This window comes from Ailuropoda melanoleuca, chromosome 12 (genome assembly GCF_002007445.2).
Source record: "Ailuropoda melanoleuca isolate Jingjing chromosome 12, ASM200744v2, whole genome shotgun sequence".
Classification (NCBI taxonomy): domain Eukaryota; kingdom Metazoa; phylum Chordata; class Mammalia; order Carnivora; family Ursidae; genus Ailuropoda; species Ailuropoda melanoleuca.
This window is the reverse complement of record NC_048229.1, coordinates 38,132,384-38,155,241: the sequence shown is the minus strand read 5'-3', so window position 1 is coordinate 38,155,241 and position 22,858 is coordinate 38,132,384. Positions and strand designations below refer to the sequence as shown.

Here is a 22,858-nt window from a genome sequence, read left to right as displayed (position 1 = left end):
AGCCGCAAGAACTTCTGGGAAATGTAGTCTAGAGGTGGAACGGGCGAGGCTACCGCCCATGTATCTTGTCTCAGATAACTGCGCTAAGCTTGCCCGCAGTAAAGAGTGGAGCCTCACCCAAGGCTCTTTTGGAACTTGTAACTGTTAACCTTGAAAGTAAAACTGTCAGTTACTTGACCACCAAAATGGGTTTGTTGGGAATAACAGAACTGCAATTCATTAAGTGAAAGCTCTGCCAAAATGGTAGACAAGTCCTGCTAACAAAGGAGAGGAGCAGCTCTTTCACGGAAAAGGAGGAAGTTGGGAAATTATTTTGAAGGAAATTCCACTGGAGAAAACCAGGGTGATGATGGTTTATCATTGGCTAAACTGCAGGGGTAGTCAATTTCTTGTAGGTGACGCACTGTACATCTTTCCCCTTTGGGGCTTGTAATTTACATTACATTCTTTCTTGTTGAGGGTCTTTCTTCCTCTAACTGACAGACCCTCTTTTAGCCTCCTGACTCTACTTTAGTGAGGTTTCCCCTTATTTTCACATAACCTACTGATACTACCTAGGATTGACTGACTACATTGCCATTTTTGCCTTCCTCAGTGGATGAGTGTGGAGCAAGACCTGGACACTGCTCAGGGAACAGGAACCTGGGAGTCTCAGACCTGAATCCCACAAGAGAAACTGAAGATGAGTAATCCAAAAGCCTGGAAAGGGGCTGATGGCAGGTTGTCTGGAATGTCAGGCTGCGTGTGTGTAAGATGATAATGGTGACTCAGAGAATGGCCCCAATGTGTATAAGGTGATATGTGAATTTGGATGAGTTACCTCATTTTCTTCATCTTGAAACTAATGGTACTTGGAGTGCATGTTCTGGTACCATCAATTTTACTTGACTTTTGGAAAATCAAAAACACATAGTTTCAAATATATATATATATATTTTTATAAGATCATATTTCTATTCCTTGCATATGGCTGTGGATCCCCCACCCTCCAATGCCTTAGGGATCTTGTTTTCATGTGTACAATTTCGGTCTCCTACAGCATTTGGAGTTGTATTTTATTTCTCTCCAGTCTTCTATGATTTGATCCCTGACTCCCCCAAATGGGGGGGGGGGTGTTGGACTTACCAGTATGACCAGTACAACAGCTTAGATATGAATCCTACCCCTTTAACCTCTTGGAAACAATTAAAAGTCACAAATGGGGGCCAAAACAGAAAAATCCAGTTTCAGTGAGATTCAAAAAAAAAGCCCATGGGGGCACCTGGGTGGCTCAGTCAGTTGGGTGTGTCCAACTCTTGATTTCAGCTGAGGTCATGATCTCAGGGTTGTAAGATCGGGCCCCATGCTCAGCCCCTTCAGCTTGGGATTCTCTCTCTCCCTCTCTCTCTGTCCCTGCCCCTTCCCCCCACCCCGCTTATGCTTGCTCGCTCTCTCAAAAACCAAAAACCAAAAAACAAAACAAAATGAAAAAAAACCCCAAAAAAACAAAAATAAAGAAAAGCCTGTGAACTCCAAAATACATGTGAGTACTTCCCAATACAGTTGACATAGGCAGAAGAATGTCCAGAGAGTGAGAGCTGGTAAGCAGAGGATAGAAGTGGTGCTTAGAAGCTGGTGAAGCCTATTAGAAAAGACTTCAGGGGTGCCTGGGTGGCACAGTGGTTAAGCATCTGCCTTCGGCTCAGGGCGTGATCCCCGCGTTGTGGGATCGAGCCCCACATCAGGCTCCTCTGCTATGAGCCTGCTTCTTCCTCTCCCACTCCCCCTGCTTGTGTTCCCTCTCTCGCTGGCTGTCTCTATCTCTGTCAAATAAATAATAAATAAAATCTTTTAAAAAAAGAAAAAGAAAAGACTTCAGAAATGGTGGGGATGGGAGGCGGAGCAGAATCACTTCAGGAAGACTAGGAGCTTACCTTGAAGGATGAACTTTGGAACGGGAAATGCCATGAAGAGAGTAGAGGTCAAGCAGAGTGATATAAGGTGGAACTCATGTGCCAAGATCGGGACAGTCATGTTTAAGGGAAAATTGATTTGAAAAACTAAAATATGTCTTTAAGATAAAATAAGACATGTGTCCAGAGAAAACCTCAAATTGCTTAAAGGAGAGAAACATCAACTAGTGTCAAGTTTATACTCAATAATATTTAGTACCACAAATCAGTCGAACAAAACTAAAGGGATAATCAAGGGAGTGAAAGCCAAAGATTTTTGTCCAGAGTCAAGCTGCAATTTAAGTATGGTTATAATTTAGAGTCATCCTAAAATAAGAATGTGAACTAAGGTGATTTGAGAGCCAAGGGTAGTAATATGAAGGTGAGTTTGTGCTAATAGAAGAACACAGAGGATGACAATTAAAATGTAAAAATAGCTAAAAACAAATCAACCCCCCAAAAGATACTAAAGTGTTGGCCTGGTATGAGTAGAAGAGAATGGAGGAAATAAAGTAGAATAAGTAGGACTTAATGGAAGAAGAGTTTGCATGAGAATTATTTAGTACAAGAAAGAAGACTATGGATGCAGCTATTACAGAGATGAGAGTAGAAAAGAACTATGAGGAAGAGAGTAAAATGGGAAATAAAATGGCTGGTTTTCAAGATTGTATGCTTCTGATTATGACAAGCCTGAGATTAAAATCCCAGCCCTGAAAATTACCATCTGTGATGTGTGCTCTGTATACAACATATTCTACATCATCAAAAATCTTGATAACAGTATTTTTTTTCAGGAGTGTCATATGAATCAAGGAAAACGTGTAAAGCTTACACAAAATAAGTCCTCAAAAGCTATTACATTAAACACTTACCAACTCATTCTTTGAAGCCAATATTAAACATAGAGTTACTGTATGACCCAGTAATTCCACTCCTATACATACACCCAGGAACACTGGAAATGTATATTCATGCAAAAATGTGCACACAGTTGTTCATTGCAGCATTATTTCACAATAGCCAAAAGTGGAAACAACCCAAATGCCTATAAACAGATTAATGGACGAAGAAAATATGGTATATGCATACAATAGAATATTATTTGGCATTGGGGAGCCTGGGTGGCACAGTGGTTAAGCGTCTGCCTTCGGCTCAGGGCGTGATCCCGGCGTTATGGGATCGAGCCTCACATCAGGCTCGTCTGCTGTGAGGCTGCTTCTTCCTCTCCCACTCCCCCTGCTTGTGTTCCCTCTCTCACTGGCTGTCTCTATCTCTGTCAAATAAATAAATAAAATCTTTAAAAAAAAAAAAAAGAATATTATTTGGCAATAAAAAATATATGCCTCAACACAGATGGGCCTTGAAAACTTGCTGAGTGAAGAAGCCAGTCACAGAAGACCACGTTTCATTTATAAGAAATGTCCAGAATAGGCAAATCTATAGACAGAGGGTAAATTCGAGTTTACTTAGGGTTGGCAGGGTTAGGACAAATTGGAAGTGATTGCTGGTAGGTCTAGGGTTTCTTTTTGGGGTGATAAAGTTGTTCCTAAATTAGATAATGAGGATAGTCATACAGTTTGGGGGTTACAATTTTTCCACATGCTTGAAAACAGCTGTATTTTTCCATTTATTAAAATTATGGCCATTCTAGTGGGTATGAAGTGATATATCATTGTGAACAAAAGGGTTGATGGAAGGAGGTAAGTGGGGGATGAACTAGATGGGGGGTGGGTATTAAAGAGAGCAGTTGTGATGAGCACTGAGTACTGTATGTAAGTGATGAATCACTGAATTCTCCAGAAATCCATATTACACTGTATGTTAACTAACAAAATTTAAATTAAAAAAACTTTTAGCTCTTGAATTTAGCAGTTTGATCCATTTTGAGTTAATTTTTGTAAATGATGAGAGATGAGGGCCCAACTTCATTCTTTGTAGGTAGCTGTGCTGTTGTTGCAGTATATTTACTTAAAAGCCTGCTCAATTTTTCTCAACTGAATCATCAATATTGATTGATCTTATAGATGTTTGGGTTTATTTCTGGACTCTCAATTCTATTCCATTGATCTATGTTCCCATCCTTGTACCAATATAATAGTGTGTGATTGTCCTTATAGTAACTTTAAAATAGAAAAGTAGGAGTCCTCCTACTTTGTTTTTCTTTTTCAAGGTTGTTTTGGTTCTTCTGGGTCTCTTGCAATTGCATATGAATTTTAGAATCAGCTTGTCAGTTTTTACAAATAAGTCATCTGGGATTCTGATGGAATTGTTTTGAATCTATAGATCAACTTGGGGAGTACTACCATCTTAACAATATTAAGTCTTCCTATCTATAAACTTGGGATGTTTTTCCATTCGCTTAAATCTTTTAAAATTTTAAAATTTATTTAACCAAATGTTTTGTAGTTTTCTAAGTTTTACACTTTTTTGTTAAATTTATTCCTAAGCAGGGGTGCCTGGCTCAGTTGTTTAAGGGTCTGCCTTTGGCTCAGGTCATGATCCCAGAGCCCTGGGATTGAGCCCCATGTTGGGCTCCCTGCTCAGTGGAGCTCATGTTGGGCTCCCTCTCCCTCTGCCCCTCCCCCTGTCTGTGTGCTCTTTCTCTCTCAAGCAAATAAAATCTTTAAATAAATAAATTTATTTATTCCTAAGCATATTATTATTTTGATGTTATTATAAATGAAATTTTAAATTTTATTTTCAGATTTTACATTGCAAGTGTATATAAATACAACTGAGTTTTTCTACAATTCAATATTTGTATATATTGTGAAATGATCACAATAAGTCTAGTTAACATCACTACACAGTTACTAATTTTTTTCTTGTGATAAAAATTTTTAAGATCTATCCTCTCAGCAACTTTCAATTATATAATAACTATTGTCACCATACTGTATATCACATCTTTAGAACTTATTTATAACTAGACCTTTGACCACCTTCACCCATTTTAGCCACCCAACACTCCTCACCTCTGGCAACCACCAATCTGTTCTCCATACCTATGAATTTGGGGTTTATTTGGTTTTAGATTCTGTGTATAAGTGAGATCATACAGTATTTGTCTTTCTCTGTCTGATTGATTTCACTTAGCATAATGCCCTCCAGGTCATCCATGCTGTTGCAAATGGCAAGATTTCCTTCTTTTTGTGGCTGAATAATATTCCACTTTCTAAATATATCACATTTTCTTTTTCCATTCATCCACTGATGAACACGTAGATTGCATCCATGTCTTGGCTATTGTAAATAGTGCTGCAATGAACATGGGCATATACATGTTTTTGAGTTAGTGATTTCATTTCCTTTGGATAAATACCCAGAAGTGGAATTGCTGTATCATCTGGTAGTTCTACTTTTAATTGTTTGAGAAAACTCCATACTGTTTTCCATAGTGGTTAGACCAATTTACATTTCCACCAACAGTGCATAAAATTTCCCTTTTCTCCACTTCCTTGCCGATGCTTATTTCTTGTCCTTTCATAATAGTCATTCTATCAGGTATGAGGGGATATCTCATTGTGGTTTTGATTTGCATTTCCCTGATACGGTGAGCACATTTTCATGTACTTATTGATCATATGTATGTCTTACTTATTAATAAGTTAATAATAACTACTTATTAGTAGCACCCAGCTAGTGCTGTCTCTGTCTGAAATAAATAAAATCTTTAATAAATATATAAACAAACAGGGTTTGAAATGCCCAGTGTTTATCACCTACTTGGCTAAGCACAGATCTCAGCCACCATAAAAATGCCTACCCAGGAAATCAGCCTCTAAGTACCCCTAGTAAGGACAAGTCCCGTGCCCAGACTCAGTGGAGTGCAAAGTGCTTTCCACCAGATTCCTGATGTTTTCATCTCCAGACCACAGTTTTCAGATAGCTCTGCAACTTCCCACATCAAGTGCTTTCAGGGACTTGGGAGTTCTTTCCTGCTTCTTGATGGAGAAGCTCCCACACTAGGCCGGTGGGCCATCTGGGAGCCCTCGCTCGGATTTTAGAGCGAAATTCCTGAAGAGTGGACAGGAATTCAGATCCCTCCCTGCGGGCGCCATTTCTCCCCCCCCCCGTGCAGTCTCGCTCCAGACTACACTTCCCAGAAGTCCCCCGGCGCTATTCAACTTTCCGCGACACCTCTGGGTCGGTTCTCACGGGGGCGGAACTTTAACCTCCCCGCCGAGAGCCGCTGGAGACTGCGATAGGCGTGGCTCCTCTCGGCTTTTTTGGAGCTAACGCTGGAGCGGCTTGAGGTGAAGCAGTCTCAACCCGTGTGGAAGCAGAGCGGATGCACAGCTTTAGGCCTCTGAGCTTGGAGCGGCCTGAGGGGTAGAGGCTGTGGATGTGGGTGGATGTGAGTGTGTGACGGTGTGCGGCGCCTGTGACGCTGGGTTTGACAATCACCATGTCCCCGTGACGGGTGTATGATTGTGACGTTGTGTGACTGAGTGTGTGTGTGTGTGTGTTTAGGTGCGGGGAGCCCATGGCTCTGCTGGTATGACTCTGTGTATCCCTGGTGTGGTTCATCTACGAGAAACCACGTGTGCGAGTGTGTGGTGCCTATGACTGTACAGATGTCGTGTGTGTATGCGAGGGGATGTGCGATTGTGACCGTGACCGTGGCATTGCGTGTATGGTTATGGAGTGCCTTCGACTGCTATTGTGACTCCAATACTCTGTCCCAGGAGAACCCTGTAACTCAGGACGGATTCTGGTCAGTCCTACCTGAGAGCCTCATCGGACCTCCCTCCTCTCTTGATGGGAGGGGCGGAACTGAGAAAGGGCTCGGGCACGGTTTTCGCAGGAAAATTTTAACATGCACTCTTAGCGGCAGCCAGCTCTGGCTTGAGGTTGAGAAGCCTACTCCGTGTTGTCTCGGGCCACATCTACTTGATTCTTGCTGTAGATCACGAGACGTGAAAATATGAAGTAGGTTGTGATGGTCCTTGCACGTAAGATGATGATCAGTGTATTCAAGTGATCTAAAGCAGTAGTTACTAAGATTAGAGTAGTTTCCAGGGGATGAAAATCTCCTTCAAACTTTAAACTACAAATTTTGCAGCTACTTGATTTTGTGCTTCATCCCCCCACCCCAGTACTTATCTGAGAATCACAAGGGAGGGACATGAGCTTCGTACCAAAATAATAATAGTAAAAACATTTGTTAATGAAAATGTGAAAGACCAGGCCCAAAAATCAAAGTCTTGGAATGACCTTTAAGATGATAATATCCAAAAACAACAGTGGGGATATGGTTAAGTTAATCCAGGCCATATCCATGTAATAGAATTTTTTCACAACTAATATATATTGTTTCAGAGTTTGTGTCATTTTTTTAATGTTCTGAACCAAGTCTGTGGTGTTTGCTTCAGTCACATTGATTTCTTAATGACCCATATTCCTGTCACAGGCATGTGTTTACAGTCTATTCGTAATTTTCTTTCCATTTAGGATGCGCCTACCCTATCTCTGGTTACTTTTTTTTTCACAAAATAAAAATAACCTTATAGTCTTTTTCTGATGGAAGTATTACAGACTTAATGAAAAATAATCAGAAACTTGAGATTATAAAGAATCAAATTTAAATTACCTATAATTCCACCATCCAGAAGTACTCATTTTCAAGAATGTATTTCCAAATTTTTACTTGCATGGTTCTATAGTATAATAGGGTAAGATGACTTACCTTCTGTTACTTGCCTGCCCCTCTCAATAATGCAAAATAGAGACATTTTCCTCTTTGTAGATAAGCACTATCATAATTAATAACTGTGTTGAATTGTGATCTTAATGTAGCATAATTTATTTGACTAGTTACCTAATTGAAGTCTGTCGTTTCCAGTAAATTTTTCCCTGTCATACTTCCTTATAAATACAGTTTTGTGCCCATTCATAATTATTTCCTCAGGATTGTTACCTAGAATTTGCAATTTTGCAACATGCAAGACCCTGTTCTAGTACTTGGGGAAGGACATGGTTTTCTTAATACATTTTAGTAATCATCCTCCATGCATATGGCCTCTTAATATACATCTGAAGGATCTCATGACTGAGGTTTTACTAGATAGTAGTAAATGACCCCTCAAGGTCCTGGAAACCTTGCTTCCAAATTCCTTAGAGACTTAAACTATCGCTAACCGCCCCCCCAACCTGAAAGTATATTATCAGCCACTCCTCACAACCCTAGTGCAGCTCTTTCTGCCCATGGGTACTATCCCTGTACTTTCATAAAACCGCTTTTTTGAGCCAAAGACGTCTCAAGAATTTTTTGACTCTTTGCTTTGAATCCCACCATTTCCACATCAGAGAACATATATGATTTTGTTTCTTTTAAATTTATTGAGATTTTTTTCTGACCTAGTATATCCTGGAGACTGTCCTATGTATAGTTGCAAAGAATGTATATTCCGCTGATGCTGTGTGAACATGGACGTATGGATGTCTTTTAGGTCTAATTAGTTTATACATGTTCAGGTCTTCCATTTCCTTGTTGATCTGCTTGCAGTGTTGTTCTAGCCATTATTAAATGTGGGCTGTTGAAGCCTCCAACTATTTTTGTTGAACTATCCATGTCTCCCTTCAAATCTGTCAGTGTTTGCTTCCTGTATGTTTGGGTCTGTTGCTAGTTTTATGTATGTTTATAATTTTTATATACTCCTGAGGGACTTTTGTCACTATAAAATTTCTCTCTTTACCTCTAGTAACTTTTTTGTTTATTTTAAAGCCTATTTTGTCTGATAATAGTATAAGAACACTGGTTTTCTACCAGGAATGTACTGTATGGTGACTAACATAATATAATAAAAAAAAATTTTAAANTTTTATGTATGTTTATAATTTTTATATACTCCTGAGGGACTTTTGTCACTATAAAATTTCTCTCTTTACCTCTAGTAACTTTTTTGTTTATTTTAAAGCCTATTTTGTCTGATAATAGTATAAGAACACTGGTTTTCTACCAGGAATGTACTGTATGGTGACTAACATAATATAATAAAAAAAATTTNTCCCTCTCTCGCTGGCTGTCTCTGTCTCTGTCGAATAAATAAATAAAATCTTTAAAAAAAAAAAAATAAAAATAAAAAAAAAANAACACTGGTTTTCTACCAGGAATGTACTGTATGGTGACTAACATAATATAATAAAAAAAATTTTAAAAAAACCACTGGTTTTCTTACAGTTTCTGTTTGTATGGTATATCTTTATGTCCTTGTATGTTCAGTCTATTTTAGCTTTGAATCTAAATTGTCTCCTGCAGACAGCATAGAGTTGGATCTTTTTTCAATCAGGTCTCAGCCTTTCAATTGCATTGTTGAATCTATTCACACTTAATGTTAATTATTGATATTGATAAAGCCAACCAATCTATCCATAGTCTCTGGTTTGTTTGTTTTTTTGTATCCTAATGAGTGTGAGTCATCCTAATGGAGTGTGAAGTGGTATCACATTGTAGTTTTGCTTTGCATTTCCCTAATGATTGAACATCTTTTCATGTGCTTATTGGCTATTTGTACATCTTTGGAGAAATGTTTATTCAAGTTTCTTGCCCATTTTTGAATCCGGTTGTTTGTCTTTTTGTGTTGAGTTTTAGGAGTTCTCTATATGTCCTGGATATTAGTCCCTTTTAAGACACAGGATTTGCTTGTATTACCTTCCATTCTGTGGGTTGCGTTTTTATTCTGTTGGGGATTAAGGAGTGTACTTGTGATGAGCACTGGGTGTTGTACGGAAATATTGAATCACTACATTGTACACCTGGCAGTAATATTACACTGTATTTTAACTAACTGGAATTTAAATAAAAACTTAAAAACAAACAAAAAAGAGAGTGTGTTTTGATGCACAGAACTTTTAAATTTCATGAAATTCAATTTGTCAATATTTTCCTTTTGTTGCCTGTGCTTTTGATGTCATATTCAAGAAATCATTGGCAACTCTGATGTTGTGAAGCTTTTGTACTATGTTTTCTTCCAAGACACACACTCTCTCTATATATATTTTAAAGTCCTTAAAACACCTACTTAACCCATCCCCCCATCTCCCTCCCCTCTGGTAACCATCAGTTTGTTCTCTATAGTGAAGAGTTTGTTTCTTGGTTTGTCTCTCTTTTTTTTTCCCTTTTATCATTTTTTTTGTTTCTTAAATCCCACATATGAATTAAATCATATGGTATTTATCTTTCTCTGAGTTACTTCGCTTAGCATAATACTCTCAAGCTCCATCCATGTTGGTGCAAATGGCAAGATTTCATTCTTTTTTATGACTGAATAATATCCTATTGTACATATACACTGCCTCTTCTTTATCCATTCATCAGTTGAGGGACACTTGGGCCTTTTCCATAATTTGGCTATTGTAGATAATGCTGCTATAAACATTGGGGTGCATGAATCCCTTCAAATTAGTATTTTTGTATTCTTTTTTTTTCAAAGATTTTATTTATTTGAGAGAGAGAGTGAGCAAGAGAGAGCACGAGTGGGGGGGTAGGCAGAGGGAAAAGCAGGCTCCCCACTGAGCAGGGAGCCTGATGCAGGACTCCACCCCAGGACCCTGGGATCATGACCTGAGCTGAAGGCAGACACTTAACTGACTGAGCCACCCAGGCGCCCCTTTGTTTTTGTATTCTTTAGGTGGATACCTAATAGTGCAATTGCTTGATCTTAGGGTAGTTCTATTTTTAACTTTTTGAGGAAAATCCATACTGTTTCTCAGAGTGGCTGTTCCAGTTTGCATTCCCACCAACAGTGCAAGAGAGTTCCCCTTTCTCCACATCCTGACCAACACCTGTTGTTTCTTGTGTTTTTGATTGCAGCCATTCTGACAGGTGTGAGGTGATTTCTCACTGTAGTTTTGATTGCATTTCCCTGGTAATCAGTGATGCTGAGCATCTTTTCATGTGTTGGCCATCTGTATGTCTTGTTTGGAAAAATGTCTATTCATGTTTTCTGCCCGTTTTTAAATTGGATCATTTGTCTTTTAGTTGTTGAGTTTTATAAGTTCTTTATATAATTTGGATACTAACCCTTTATCAGATATGTCATTTGCAAATATCTTCTCCCATTCCATAGGTTGCCTCTTAGTTTTGTTGATGGTTTCCTTCACTGTGCAGAAGTTTTTTATTTTGATGTAGTCCCAATAGTTTCTTTTTGCTTTTATTTCACTTGCCTCAGGAGACCTGTCTGGAAAGATGCTGTTACAGCCGATGTCAGAGAAATTACTGTCTGTGGTCTCTCCTAGGATTTTTATGGTTTTAGATCTCATGTTTAGGTCTTTAATTCATTTTGAGTTTGTTTTTGTGTATAGTGTAAGAAAGTGGTCCAGTTTCATTCTTTTGCATGTAGCTGTTGAATTTTCCCAACACTATTTGTTGAAGAGACTGTCTTTTTCCCATTGTATATTCTTTCCTCTTTTGTCAAAGATTAATTAATTGGCCATATAATTGTGGGTTTATTTCTGGGCTTTCTGTTCTGTTCCACTGATCTGTGTGTCTGTTTTTGTGCCAGCATCATACTGTTTTGATTACTATAGCTTTATAACTTAACTTGAAGTCTGAAATTGTGGTACCTCCAGTTTTGTTATTTTTTTTTCAAGATTGTTTTGGCTATTTGGGGTCTTTTGTGGTTCCATACAAATTTTAGGAGTGTTTGTTCTAGTTCTGGGAAAAATACTGTTGGTATTTTGATAGGGATTGCATTAAATCTGAGATTGCTTTGGGTAGTAGAGACATTTTAACATATTTGTTCTTCCAACCCATGATATACAGTTTTTGAATGTCATAGACTTTGATGTCTGCCTCCCAAAAGGGGGAAAATGAAACATGTAGGCAGAATAAAGGGACACTGGGCTTTTATTTTTTTAAAGGTTTTATTTATTTATTTGACAGAGATAGAGACAGCCAGCGAGAGAGGGAACACATGCAGGGGGAGTGGGAGAGGAAGAAGCAGGGTTCCAGTGGAGGAGCCTGATGTGGGGCTCAATCCCAGAACGCCAGGATCACGCCCTGAGCCGAAGGCAGACGCTTAACAACTGAGCCACCCAGGTGCCCCGGGACACTGGCCTTTTAAATCTCCTGGACTCTGAGAAACAAACTGAGGGCTCCAGAGGGGAGGAGGATGGGGGAATGGGATAGGCTGGTGATGGGTAGTAAGGAGGGCACGTATTGCATGGTGCACTGGGTCTTATATGCAACTAATGAATCATTGATCTTTACATCAAAAACCAGGGATGTACTGTATGGCGACTAACATAATAAAAAATATATTATTAAATGTAAAAAAAAAAATCTCCTGGAAGTCACTTCAGGTGGAGGGGGAGGGGCTTGCAACAAAGAAGGAGTTGTAGGAACAATAACCTGCTTCTTTGTCTGCATCTCTCTGATAAGAAGCAACAATCAGCAATGAGAGCAGAGATCCCCAATATCTCGGGGACAGGGTCCTTTTCTCTCACCCTGGCTCCTGGAAGCTATGTGCAAGCAGCTCTAGGAACACATGCACAGGAGCCTGCCACTTGCTTGGGGGTGGCCATTGGATATCCACTACTTTGCTAAGAGCTGAAATTGACCAAAAGTGACTAGAATTTATTATACAAGCCTTTCTCTGCAAGCCTTCAATGGACTCCAGAGTTCTTTTTTTTTTTTAAGAGAGAGAAAGAGCGTGCACACAATTGTGGGGGTGGTGCAGAGGGAGAGGAAGAGAATCTTAATCAGGCTCCACGCCCAGCACAGAGACTGACGTCAATAGGGCTCGGTCTCATGACCCTGAGATCATGACCTGAGCCAAAATCAAGAGTAGGATGCTTAATCTGTTGAGCCACTCAGGCACCCCAGACTCCAGAGTTCTAAAAGTTATATTAGATTCTGCCAGCACAATTGTTGTCTAGATGGTGAGACAGACTGCTGGTTCCTCCTACTCTGCCATGTCCCAGAATCTGAGATCTTCTATATTTCTTCATTTCAGGAGTGTTCAACAGCAGATTTATAAAAGCTTCTTTAAAGTGACTGATAATTTCGGGGCACCTGGGTGGTACAGCGATTAAGTGTCTGCCTTTGTCTCAGGGCGTGATCCTGGCGTTATGGGATCAAGCCCCACATCAGGCTCCTCCACTGGGAGCCTGCTTCTTCCTCTCCCACTCCCCCTGCTTGTGTTCCCTCTCTCGCTGGCTGTCTCTATCTCTGTCGAAATAAAATCTTAAAAAAATAATAAAGTGATTGATAATTTCAACCATCTGTGTCATTTTAGCATTTGCATCTATTGGTTGTCTTTGTCTTTACAAGTTGAAGTTTTTCTAGTTCTTTGTATGATGATTTTTTTTCCTGTGTGTCTGGAAGGCCATTCATTCAGGAGGTATAATGCTGGTCCTTATGTAGGAGACAGCCCCCTTATGTTCTACATTCCCTCATATGTCCCTTGTGTTTATGTATGTGAGTAGATGGCATGGGCAAGGAGAGTAGGAATAGGAAGGAGAGTGAAAGTAATAGTTCTTTTTTTTTTAATTTTTATTGCAAAAGGTAACAAGCAGAAAACTGTAGGATGTAAACATATAGCTTAATGAATTATTGTAAGGCAAATACTCTTGTACTAATGGGAGTCATATTTAACCTGATGATTCAGAGAGCTGTTAGCAAGTCTTATTTCTCACTGCCTTTTCTTTTCCTTCTTTAGTTTTTTTTAATGATTTTTTATTATATTATGTTAGTCACCATACAGTACATCCCCAGCTTCTGATGTAAAGCTCAATGATTCATTAGTTGCGTATAACACCCAGTGCACCATGCAATACGTGCCCTCCTTACTACCCATCACCAGACTATCCCATTCCCCCACCCCCCCTCCCCTCTGAGGCCCCCAGTTTGTTTCTCATAGTCCATAGTCTCTCATGTTTCATTCCCCCTTCTGATTACCCCCCCTTTCTTTATCCCTTTCTTCCCCTACCGATCATCCTAGTTCTTATGTTCCATAGATGAGAGAAATCATATGATAGTTGTCTTTCTCTACTTGACTTATTTCACTTAGCATTATCTCCTCCAGTGCCGTCTGTTGCAGCAAATGTTGAGAACTCATTCTTTCTGATAGCTGAGTAATATTCCATTGTATATATGGACCACATCTTCTTAATCTAGTCATCTGTTGTCCTTCCTTAGTTTTGTCTTCTCTGAACTCAGCCTGTCTCCAAGGGAAGAGGGAATAAAGCTGAAGAGAGAAGAAAGAAAAGAGTAGAACTGAATAGTGCTTGTAATCCTGAGTCATGGCTAAGGTTATTGGTGTTTTCTCTCTTTTTCCAGGATTACAACCATTTATTTCCAGGCCATTAAATTAGATTTCCTTAACCTGAAACTTTCACACCGAGCCCCATCCAGGAGCTTGGTTCAAGCTTCTTCCTTCCAGCAGTGGTGGGACTCATACTCTAGAGCCTCGCTCCATTCTCTTCTTTTTACACCTTTACATACTCATTCAATGAATCAATCAGCAAACCTCATGCTCAGTCTTTTAATAGGAGCACTTCTCTCAAGGAACCAGCAAGTCATCCCTCATCAGATTTGGGGTTTAGGGAAGTAGAGATATATGAAGAATTTCATAAGTAATACATAGCTTAATTTTTTCAGCAAGCAGTGATGTTGAGAGCTGTGGCTGTAGACTTCTCACAGGAGGAGTGGGAATTTCTGGACTTGAAGCAGAGGAACTTGTACAGAGATGTGATGTTGGAGAACTACAGCCACTTGGTCTCATTGGGTAAGGATGCTCCCCTCCCCACCCAGTAATTAAGATTCTGCATTATATACAGATCTGTGTATAGGCAACATTTGTATATGCATATATGATAGTTTTTGAATTTACATAACAATACATAAAAATAGTTGATACTGAAAAAAAACCTCTTCTACCTAGAATGCCTCAATCCTCTGCTGTAAATTTTCTGGATGCCATTCTGACTTTCTGCTTTTGAAGAGAGCAATTTGAACTTTGTAGAATTGGAAATGGGCAGTCCTTTTGTACTGTGGCTAAGGCTTCATCCTCCCCATCCTTTAGACAATCTTGACTATTTCTCTGAGTTTTCCACTTCTTTACCAAGGAATTGGGTCTGAAGTTTGGATATCCTTGGCATAACTAAGTTCTATTTCCTTTTTTGTTGTTGTCAACAGGACTCTCTCTTCCTAAACCAACTTTGATTTCCTTTTTGGAACAAGATAATGAGCCTTGGATTGTTGAGAAAAAGTCACCAAAAGTTCTATACCCAGATAGGTGAGGGAAATTTAGAGAGGGGGAAGCTGCTGCAGGAATAGACCACCTGCTCAGTGAGATGATAGCCCTTAGGCAAGATTGTCCAGAATGTTCTTCAAAGAGGGAGGTGTCCTGTTTTTTTCCCCCAGTGACAAGTGTTCTGGCTATAATTAAGATCCAGGTCTTTCCCTGTTCCTCTTTCTCTTTTGTTCTTGTATAGTTTCTCCATCTTCTGTTGTATGGATTCTTTTCTCTAAATATTACTCACATTATTTTAGCTACTTTCCAGTAATATGCTCCCATTTCTTTACTAGTCTCTCTTTTTTTAAACGATTTTATTTATTTGAGAGAGAGAGAGAGAGACAGAGCATGAACAGGGGGAGGAGCAGAGAGAGAGAGAGGGAGAGGGACAAACAGACTTCCCACTGAGCCAGGAGCCCAACTCGGGGTTCAATCCCAGGACCCTGAGGTCATGACCTGAGCTGAAGTCAGACGCTTAACTAAGCTACCCAGGTGCCCCTACTAGTTTCTCTTTGATTCAATGTTTTATTTATTAATTTTTAATTTCTCAGATTATAGATTTTTCTATTGTGGTAGAAAAAAACAACATACATAACAATTTGCCATCTTAACCATTTTTAGGCATTCAGTATAGTATTAGTTATGCACATAAGTTGTCCAACAGAGCTATAGGATTTTTTCATCTTGCAAAATTGAAACTCTATACTCATTAACAATCACTCCCTTTCCCCTCCTCCTTATCACCTGGCAATGATTTTACTTTCTAAGAATTTGACTGCTTTAGATATCCATATAAGTGGAATCGTGCAGTATTTGTCTTTTTGTGACTGAGTGATTTCACTTCATGTAATGTCCTCAAGGTTCATCCATATGAAGATTGTAGCATATGACAGGTTTCCTTCTTTATAAGGCCAAATAATACTCCATTGTATGTATATAACATATTTTCTTCATCCATTCTACTGTCAGCGCATTAGGTTGCTTCTAGGCTATTGTGAATAATGTTGCAATGAACATGGGTGTGCAAATATCTCTTCAAGATCCTTTTTTTTTCAAATATTTTATTTATTTGTTTGTTTGACAGAGAGAGAGACAGTCAGCAAGAGCGGGAACACAAGCAGGGGGAGTGGGAGAGGAAGAAGCAGGCTCAGGGAGCCTGATGTGGGGCTCGATCCCAGAATGCTGGGATCACGCCCTGAGCCGAAGGCAGATGCTTAATGACTGAGCCACCCAGGTGCCCCTCAAGATCCTGTTCTCAATTCTTTTGGATATATACCCAGAGTGGAATTGCTGAATCATACAGTAACTCTATTTTAATATTTTGAAGAACCTCTATATTGTTTTCCATAGTGGGTGCACCATTTAACATTCCCACCCACAGGGCATGAGGGTTTCAATTTTTCCACATCCTTGTCAACACTCATTATTTTCTGTTCTTTTTTTTGATAGCAGCCATCCTAATGAGTATGAGGTGATATCTTGTTATGTTTTGTTTTGCATTTCCCTGATGATTAGTGATACCTTTTCATGTGCTTGTCAGCCATTTGTATTTCTTTTTTTTTTTTTTTTGAGAAATATCTATTTAAGTCCTTTGCTCACTTTTAAATCAGGCTGGATTTTTTTAAATTGTTGTTGATTTATAGGGATTCTTTGTATGTTCTGGATATTAATTCCTTACCAGGTATATGGTTAGCAAATATTTTCCCATTCCATAGATTGCCTTTTCACATTAGGGACTGTTTCCTTTGTTGTGCAGATATTTTTAAGTTTGATGTAGTCCAATTTTTGTGTTTTTGCTTTTGGTGTCATATCCAGAAAATCACTGCCAAATGCAATGTCATGAAGCTTTCCCCATCCTTTCTTCTAGGAGTTTTAAGTATCAGGTTTTATGTTTAGGAATTTAGTCCATTCTTAGTTCATTTTTGTGTATGGTACAAGGTAAGGATCCAGCTTCATTCTTTTGCATGTGGGTATCCAGTTTTCCCAGCACCATTTGTTGACGAGACTATCCTTTCCCTGTTGGGTAGCCTTGACATCCTTCTTGAAAATCATTTGATGGTATATGTAACTCATTTATTTATTTTTGCTAGCCTACTTATTTTTTTAAGTTTTTATTTAAATTCCAGTTAGTTGGGAGGGAGGCAAGATGGTGGTACAGTAGGATACCTCATTTCATCTGGTCCCTTGAATTTAGCTAGATAACTATCAAAGCATTCTAAATACCCATGAATTCAGCCTGAGATGTAAATTCCAGTTAATTAACATACAGTGTAATATTAGTTTGAAGTGTACAGTTTAGTGACTCAGCACTTCCATACAACATCCAGTGCTCATCACAAACAAGTGCACCCTTTAATCCCCACTATTTAAACTGCCCTCCCACACCTCCCCTCTGGTAACCATCAGTTTGTTATCTATAACTAGGAGTCAGAATGGCTAAAATTAACAACACAAAGAACAACAGGTGTTGGTGATGCTTAAAGATGTAGCCATGGGATTTATCAAAGTGGAGCCAGTAGGTGGAGCGTGGGAGTGAGGAGACCGTCAGAGATTGCAAATAAAGGCTCAGTGTATGTTCTGAGGAAGAGGAGGTAAAGTAGAACTTAGATATGAAGGCTGAGAATTAGGAGAGTGCAGAGCCAGAAAACCAAGGCCTAATTTTCAAAAAGGTCAGCAGTGGCACACATCTGTGAGAAACAGATGAGGATAAAGAGCCACCAAAGGCTGTGGCATTTGACATGTCATCTTCAAGAACCATAAAGAGATTACAAAGGAAAACCACCAAATAATTATTCTTCATTTGAAATGTGAGGGATAGAGAAGAAATTGTTTTTCTTTTTCTTTTTAATTTTATTTATTTATTTGACAGAGACAGCCAGCGAGAGAGGGAACAGCAGAGGGAGTGGGAGAGGAAGAAGCAGGCTCCTAGTGGAAGAGCCTGATGTGGGGCTCGATCCCAGAATGCTGGGATCACGCCCTGAGCCGAAGGCAGATGCTTAACGACTGCACCACCCAGGTGCCCCAGAAATTGTTTTTCTTTATTAAAAAAATACATTTCTAAGATCTAAGGGGCATGTTTCAAATATTTTAGTCATAATATATTGCGAAGTTAAATGAGGCATATATTTGTTTAATTATGATATCAAAGGGCACCTGAGTGGCTCAGCTGGTTAAGCATCTGCCTTCAGCTCAGGTCATGATCCTGAGGTCCTGGGATTGAATCCTGCATCAGGCTCCCTGCTCAGTGGGGAGTCTGCTTCTCCCTCTATCCCTCCCCCCTGCTTGTGATCTCTCTCTCAAATAAATAAATGAATAAAACTTTTTAAAAATAAAAAATAAATAAATATGATACTGAGCAGCCATTTTATAACCTTTATGCACATAGGAAAAGAGGGAATAGAAGTGGCATTTTTCTTGCTTAAAGGAAATTTGCAATTTGATAGAAGTAAATCCTTGTTTTTGGAAATACAGTAAAGCATTATTCTTTTTTACTTTAAAAGTTTATAAATATTGGGTTGCCTGGGTGGCTCAGTCATTTGAGCATTGGACTCTTGATTTCAGCTCAGGTCATGATCTCAAGGTCATCAGATCAAGCCCCACATTGGGCTCTGCATTCAGCATGGAGTCTGCTTGAGATTCTCTCTCCCTGCCCCCCCAAATAAATCAATAAATCTTTTTAAAAATTTATAAATATTTAGTAAAATATAAGAAAATGCAAACTTGTAATTGTACCAACTAGAGAAAGCCACAGTATTGTACTGTGTGAACTTCACTGTATCCTGGATAACTTTCCTTATTTGTAAACATGAATCTGGATCCAATTTTTAGTTTCTTAGTATTCTGTTATATGGAATTTTTTCATATACTTAACCAAAATCCCAATGATAAATATGCAGATTATCTTTCAAAATTTGCTATTAAGACAACTTTACCACTTCACAGTTACTAAGATGGCTATAATAAAAAAGATAATAGCAAGTATTAGCAAGGATGTGGAGAAACTAGAACCCTCATGCACTACTGGTGGGAATGTAAGGTGGGGCAGCTATTTTGGAAAACCGACAGTTCCTCAAAAGGTTAAAAATACAGTTACCATTTTACCCAGCAATTATACTCCTAGGTATTTACACAAGAAAATCAAAATGTCCACATAAAAACTTATACATGACTGTTCATTGCAGCATTATTCACAATAGCCAAAAAGTAGAAACAACTCAAATGTCCATTAGCTGATGAACAGAAAAATAAAATATGGTATATCCATGCAATGTATTTGTCACTAGAAAGGAGTGAAGTACACCACAATATGGATGGCCCTTGAAAACATATGTTAAGTGAAAGAAGCCAGACACAGAAGACTATATATTGTATGATTCCATTTATATAAAATGTCCAAAACAAGCAGATCTGTAGAGATACAAAGTAGATTAGCTGTTGCCTAGGGCTAGTGAGATTGGGGACAATGGGAAGTTCCTGCCGAAGGATACAACTTTCTTTTGGAGATGATGAAAATGTTCTAAACTTGACTGTTGTGATGGTTGTACAATTGTGTAAATATACTAAAAATCACTGAATTATGTTCTCTAAGGGAGTGAATTGTATGGAGTGTGATTTGTATCTCAATAAAGCTGTTAGAAAAGAACATGATTTCCATCTTGGATAATTATTTATACCCTTCTCTGATTTTTAAAAATTATTTTTAATTACAAAAGGAATAAATACATACATTTTTCTTTGTAAAAACAGATATTACATTGATTGGCCATCTGTATGTCTTCTTTGGAAAACCCTCTGCCCATTTTTTAATCAGATTGTTTGTGGGGGTTTTGGTGTTGAATTGTATGTTCTTTAATGCTTTTTAATTTATTTTTTTAAAAAATTTATTAGAGAGCAGAGTGCACGAGAGAGAACACGTGTTGGGGGAGGGGCGGAGAGAGAGGGAGAAGCAGGCAACAGCTAATCTACTTTGTATGATGCATGGTATAACCATACAGTGTAATATTATTTGTCACCTAGAAAGGAGTGTACTTTGTTGATGTCTTCAAAATAGTTTGCCTTATCCACTTTCATCATTTTCATGGAATATTTTCTGTCTTTATTACAATCAACACTTACTAAAATAGCATTTAATTTTTTTTCAGGACTTTGCCCAAATTACTCTCTTCTGTTATTATAGAAATTTTCAAATGTTTGCAAAAGTAAAGAGAATAATAATAACATACTTATCACCAAGCTTCAAACAGTTTCCATTATTTCCCCAATCTCACCTTAAATTACTCTTAATTTTAGTAATTAACCTGTGTTAGGTGTTACAGTCATTTTAAAGATATGGAAGTGGGACTTAGAGATTGTAAGTAATTCTTCCAACAACACAAGCCTTGTAATTAGCAGAGCTGAGACTTGAAATCCAGTCTCTGTGATACAGTTCCTTGGATCGTCCCTCTACACCACTTTGTATTTTATTCCGTCATGCTATCCAAAGGTTGCTTTCACTTCAGACTGTCAGTGGCTATTGCCATTGGTGAGTCTACTTGTTTCTTATCCTTGGTGAACATCATCACATGCCAAGCAAATAAATGGTATTTTACACAGTCTCTACTCTAGACACAAAAACTACCTCCTTGTCATCTGCTCATAGCAGACTCATTGATCCCTTTGAACTTTCCCCAGGATATTTTCCACTTTGAACTGCCATCATCTTGCCCCATCAACTAACACCCAACATTCTTTTTATTACAGAATTTCTGGCTCACTAGCCACCGAGACACCCTTTGTCCCATTGGAGGGTATCCTCTAGTTTCCCCACATCAGCAAATCTGTATGTTCATAATCACATGAAAGTTTAGTTATATAATTTTGCCACAATGCACAGACTACCATAAAGATTCTATTAAAATAATGATTATGGAACTTAACTGTTTTCCCTATTAACTTCCTGATATTTTCCTATAATACCCTTCTCCTTCCTTTTCCTTAACCATCACCACTTAATAGTTACTTATTGAACACCTGTTACATGGTAGATATTGTGCTAAAAGCTGATTAAATAATAGTGAAACAGACATGGTGCCTTCCAATAGGAATTTTATAGTCTAGTGTAGAAAATGAGAAATATAAATGAGGGAAAAAATTGTGAGGAGTATGATTAGTCATCCTAGCACTAGGATAAGATTTGGAGTTGTCTGACACTGTTTGAGAGAGGGGATTTTTAGTGTTATCTGTAATTATATTTGCACTGAGAGCAGGATAAGAAGGAGCCAGCCATACAAAGATAGTACCTGCCAGAGCAGCAATGGAAATCACACTAATGTGGAAAAGTTTTTTATTTCCTTTTGGAACAGAGCATAGTGAACTGGGGGAGAGCATGGTTCCATGATATGTTAGCTAGGGCCAGCTCATGACATCACCTTAGAGTTAATGTTAAGCTATTCAAATGTGCAAAGGAAAAACTAAGTGCAAAGGAAAACCTTAGTGATTCTCCTTTTCAGACTATGTCAGAATCACTAGAGATTTTTCTTAAAGTCAAAGCCTATTCCTGTAGATTTTGATTCAACTGCTTTGAAGTGTTACTTGTATTTTTAACAAGCTTCTCAGTAATTCTGATCTGAAGCAACATTTTAGAAACACTTAGTTAACCTGCTTCTTTAATCACCTTCTCTGTCCATGTTCATCTTCCATGGTTATATTTGAGATCTTTCCAAGCTATCAATTTCTTGTAGGTAGTGTGTTAATATTCCTATTGTGTTAATATTCCTATTTCAGAAATCTTGTTCTTCCATGAACTGGAAAAAATGCATATTTTCTTTCTCTCTTTCTTACTTCTCAGATGTGAAATCCCAGTGTGCAACAAAGGAGTTATCATCAAAGGATGACAATTATGAAATAAAGTTATCTCACAGGAAGATAATGGAAAGACTTACAAGCCATGAGTTTGGATGTTCCATTTTTCAAGACAAATGGAAGTATAATCACCATTTTCAGATAGAACAGGGAAATCAAGAAGAGTATCTTAAAGCTGTGACAGTCACCCATGAAAATATGCAAAGTCTCAGTCAACAAATATCCTATAGTCTACATCAGATATATCATACTAGGCAAAAAACCTATGAATGCAGAGAATGTGGGAAAGTCTTCAATTACCACTCACTCCTAATTCTCCAAGGGAGAAATCACACCAAAGAAAAATGCTATGAATGTAAGGATCGTGGAAAGGCTTTTAGCAGTTGCTCAAAACTTACTGGACATCAGAGAATTCATAATGGAAAAAAACTCTATGAATGTAATGAGTGTAGGAAAGCTTTCCACCACCCCTCAAATTTCATTTGACATCAGAGAATTCATACTGAACAAAGACCCTACAAATGTGGAAAGGCTTTTAGACATGGCTCACACCTTACTGTTCACCAGAGAATTCATACTGGAGAGAAACCCTATGAATGCAAAGAATGTAGAAAAGCTTTCAGTTACCACTCATCCCTCATTCGACATAAAAAAACACATACTGAAGGAAAACACTATGAATGCAAAGAATGTGGGAAGGCTTTTAGCAACAGCTCAATTCTTACGGGACATCAGAGTTCACAGTGGAGAAAGACCCTATGAATGTGGGGAATGTGGGAAAGCCTTCTACCACCACTTTGATGTTTATGATTTCATTTCTTCTTTTTTTGAGTTTATTTTTGAAAC

General features: G+C 38.4%; 1 protein-coding gene across 2 annotated transcripts; it reads left to right on the top strand.

The window, feature by feature from the left end:
- The first annotated feature begins 6,128 nt into the window (after window positions 1–6,128).
- LOC105234727 (zinc finger protein 566) lies at window positions 6,129–22,761 on the top strand. 2 transcript variants are annotated; one of them, XM_034638428.1, is made up of 3 exons: window positions 6,129–6,263; window positions 14,536–14,662; window positions 21,999–22,761. In XM_034638428.1, exons 2-3 carry the CDS (start codon window positions 14,545–14,547, stop codon window positions 22,496–22,498), a joined length of 618 nt encoding a protein of 205 aa, XP_034494319.1. In that variant the 5' UTR covers window positions 6,129–6,263; window positions 14,536–14,544; the 3' UTR covers window positions 22,499–22,761. The 2 variants fall into 2 exon arrangements, with proteins under 2 accessions (XP_034494319.1, XP_034494320.1); XM_034638429.1 differs by having other exon boundaries at window positions 6,131–6,187.
- The last annotated feature ends 97 nt before the right edge of the window (window positions 22,762–22,858 follow it).